At 27.8% G+C, this 2,863-nt stretch overlaps 1 protein-coding gene across 1 annotated transcript; it reads right to left on the bottom strand.

Moving 5' to 3' along the window:
- Positions 1 to 902: 902 nt before the first annotated feature.
- On the bottom strand, positions 903 to 1,703 carry LOC107579378 (Na(+)/H(+) exchange regulatory cofactor NHE-RF1-like; the record flags this gene model as incomplete). The annotated part of the gene is made up of 2 exons (XM_016265212.1): positions 1,402 to 1,703; positions 903 to 1,147 (listed from the first exon to the last, which is right to left on the bottom strand). Coding segments are annotated over exons 1-2 (432 nt in total), but the record flags the coding sequence as incomplete, so codon positions are not given.
- Positions 1,704 to 2,863: the final 1,160 nt, after the last annotated feature.

Here is a 2,863-nt window from a genome sequence, read left to right as displayed (position 1 = left end):
ACAGTGCGACTACTTTGAATATTCATATTTTGGCATTACATACAGCGAAATGATTGTGAATGAAAAATGACACAGAATAGTGACTAACATATTTAATACAGATAAATAAATCATCCCGCAGACTCTCATTTTAATAGGCGTTTAAGTCAATTTGATGATTACAGCACACTGAAAATACACATAACCGGAAATAACTGAGCTGTATTATTTCATAACGGAAGTGCAAGTAGTCCATTTACAGAATGTGATATGATCACATATTCTTTCATGTATTTTAATAAGTACTAGTGCTTTCAATTGATTAAAAAAATGTACTAATTAATCGCACATTTATTTCTTAAATTAATTGCGATTAATCATTAAAACATTAAAGATTTTAAATATGCTTTTATATCTGTCTCGTCTATTACCAACACATTTTTTTATTATTAAGTTAAATTATTTAGTTATTAATAATAATAATTATTATTAATAATAATATATAATTATATTATTATTATTAGCACTATATAATAGCTATTTAGATTAATTAATAATATATATGCAATATACAATATTTTAATATTGTTAAATTATTATTATTGTTACCAATAACATTTTTATTACATTAATAACATACCATATTAATAAATTATAATTTGAATAATAATAACAATAATATCATATAATATATACAATTATTATTATTGTTGTTACCAACAACAGCAATAATAATATTAATTATTATTATTATTGAATTAATTATATATAATATTAATACAGTATTATTATTATCATCATCAACAACAACAGCTATATTAATAATTATATTAATAATAATAAAATATTTGAACATTGTTTTTGTACAACTTTTAAAAAATAAGCCACTCAAGGTATGTTACAGTGAATGTACTTGCACTCACCTTGTTGCTGCTGTCGAAGCTGCTGATTTCAGCGCTGGTCTCTGATAATGTGGATCGAGAGGAGGAGCTTCTGTGACTCTGGTGTCTTGGGGAGCCGTTGCTGATTGGTGGGTCAGTCAGTGTGATGTTGATGATTGGTGGAGAGCTCTTGTGGGCGTCTGGGACCGGTGAAGCAGATACAGTGCTGTGTGTGGTTGAACACGTCGCTTCAGGACTCTCTATGATTGGCCCGTCCACACAGTCCTCTGTTTGAGAGAGATGATTACTGACACGCCACCTAGTTATGAACTAGGGCTAGTTTCTATGTGCACTGAACATTACAAACGTTTGCATAAGGCATCAGCCGTGTTTTGCATAAACTCTCCTAATAGTGATCACAGTAGCAGTCAGGTGAGGCTAAGTAAATACAAAGCATTTAAATATTGTCTTTCCAGTTTCGTTTCCTTCTGTAGACGTTCCCAGAACTCCCCGGACACATATATGCAAGCATGTGCTGTACCTTTAAGATGAATAGATGTGGGCACGATTCCCAGTCGGTTGAAGAGCTCATCTGTGTCGGGATCCACCACCAGCAGACGGGTCTCTCTGCTGCCCGCTTTGATCAGCGCCACCACCTCCGCGTGACGCAGACCCTCGATACTCGTGTCGTTCACCTGGATATATGACAGAGCTGACTTTAATTGCATACTAACTTGCACGCTTTCTGTACTAAACAGTTTACAAGATTACATTTCAGGCCTTAATTGAACCCCAATACATCCAACTCAAGCTACACCTCAAATAAAAACCAGAGCGGCTGAACCTATGCATATCTAGATAGAACAGCACAACATACACAACTATACTGAACTATATTTTTTATTTATTATATTATTATTTATATGTTTAGTAATTAAATCATAATATGCGAATAGACTATTTTTATATTACGTAATAATTTATTAATATTCTTATATTTAATGATTTTATTTATTACTAATTATATTTATTTGTTATATTACAACAGTCTAAATTTAATATTTTTAGATTTTTAATATAATGTAACAATATAATATTATTTTATATTACATAGTAATATAACTTTATTATACTGAACTATATTATTTATTATATTATTATTAACATTTCTTTATTATTATATACTAAATACAATATTATTTTGACATTGCATAAAAATATATAATAAAAATTTAATTAATTAAAAAAAATCATATAATATATATATATATATATATATATCATTATAATATTAAATTATACCACAATAAAATAAATATAATATATTATATTGAAATAAACTATTTATCATATTATTACTTACATTTATTTATTATAATGTACTAAATACAATTACAATTATTTTATATATATATATATATATATACAGAATATATAATATCATTCTAATTAAATCAAAATATATATTATATTAAATGTAATTAACTTATATATAATATATTATTTGTCTCAATACTTTAAACAGAACAGTATCATGTGCACAAAATGTACACTTGTTAAGCTATATTATTTATTTATTATATTTATTACTTTTTTTTGGTGATATATTATAACATTATACTGCATTATTTATTATGGTGTTAATTATATAAATTTATTATATTATAATATACTAAATATAATAATTTACTATATGATAATGTTAAATTAAATGATGTATATAAATCTTTTGTCTGAACACATAATAATTGTCGGTCAGTATTGTCCAGCAGGTGGAGTGTGAGGCCGCGCTACTTCCGCTTTCTGTGGAACTTCTTCCTCTTCCTCTCTTTGAAGAAGCCTTACATAACAAACTTTCATCTGACATTTTTCTCTGTTTCTCCAGCTGTGTCTGTCTGATAATAGAGTTTGGGGTGTGTAGGTTCCTGTAGGCAGTGAAACACAAACTGATGTAACGCCATTTAGTCATTTTGCAGACTCTTTTATCCAAAGCGACTTACAAT

The sequence above is a fragment of the Sinocyclocheilus grahami genome, unplaced genomic scaffold (genome assembly GCF_001515645.1).
Source record: "Sinocyclocheilus grahami isolate Dianchi unplaced genomic scaffold, SAMN03320097.WGS_v1.1 scaffold16916.1, whole genome shotgun sequence".
NCBI classification, from domain to species: domain Eukaryota; kingdom Metazoa; phylum Chordata; class Actinopteri; order Cypriniformes; family Cyprinidae; genus Sinocyclocheilus; species Sinocyclocheilus grahami.
Note: the sequence above shows the minus strand (reverse complement) of the source record. Positions and strands in the feature narration are given on the sequence as shown.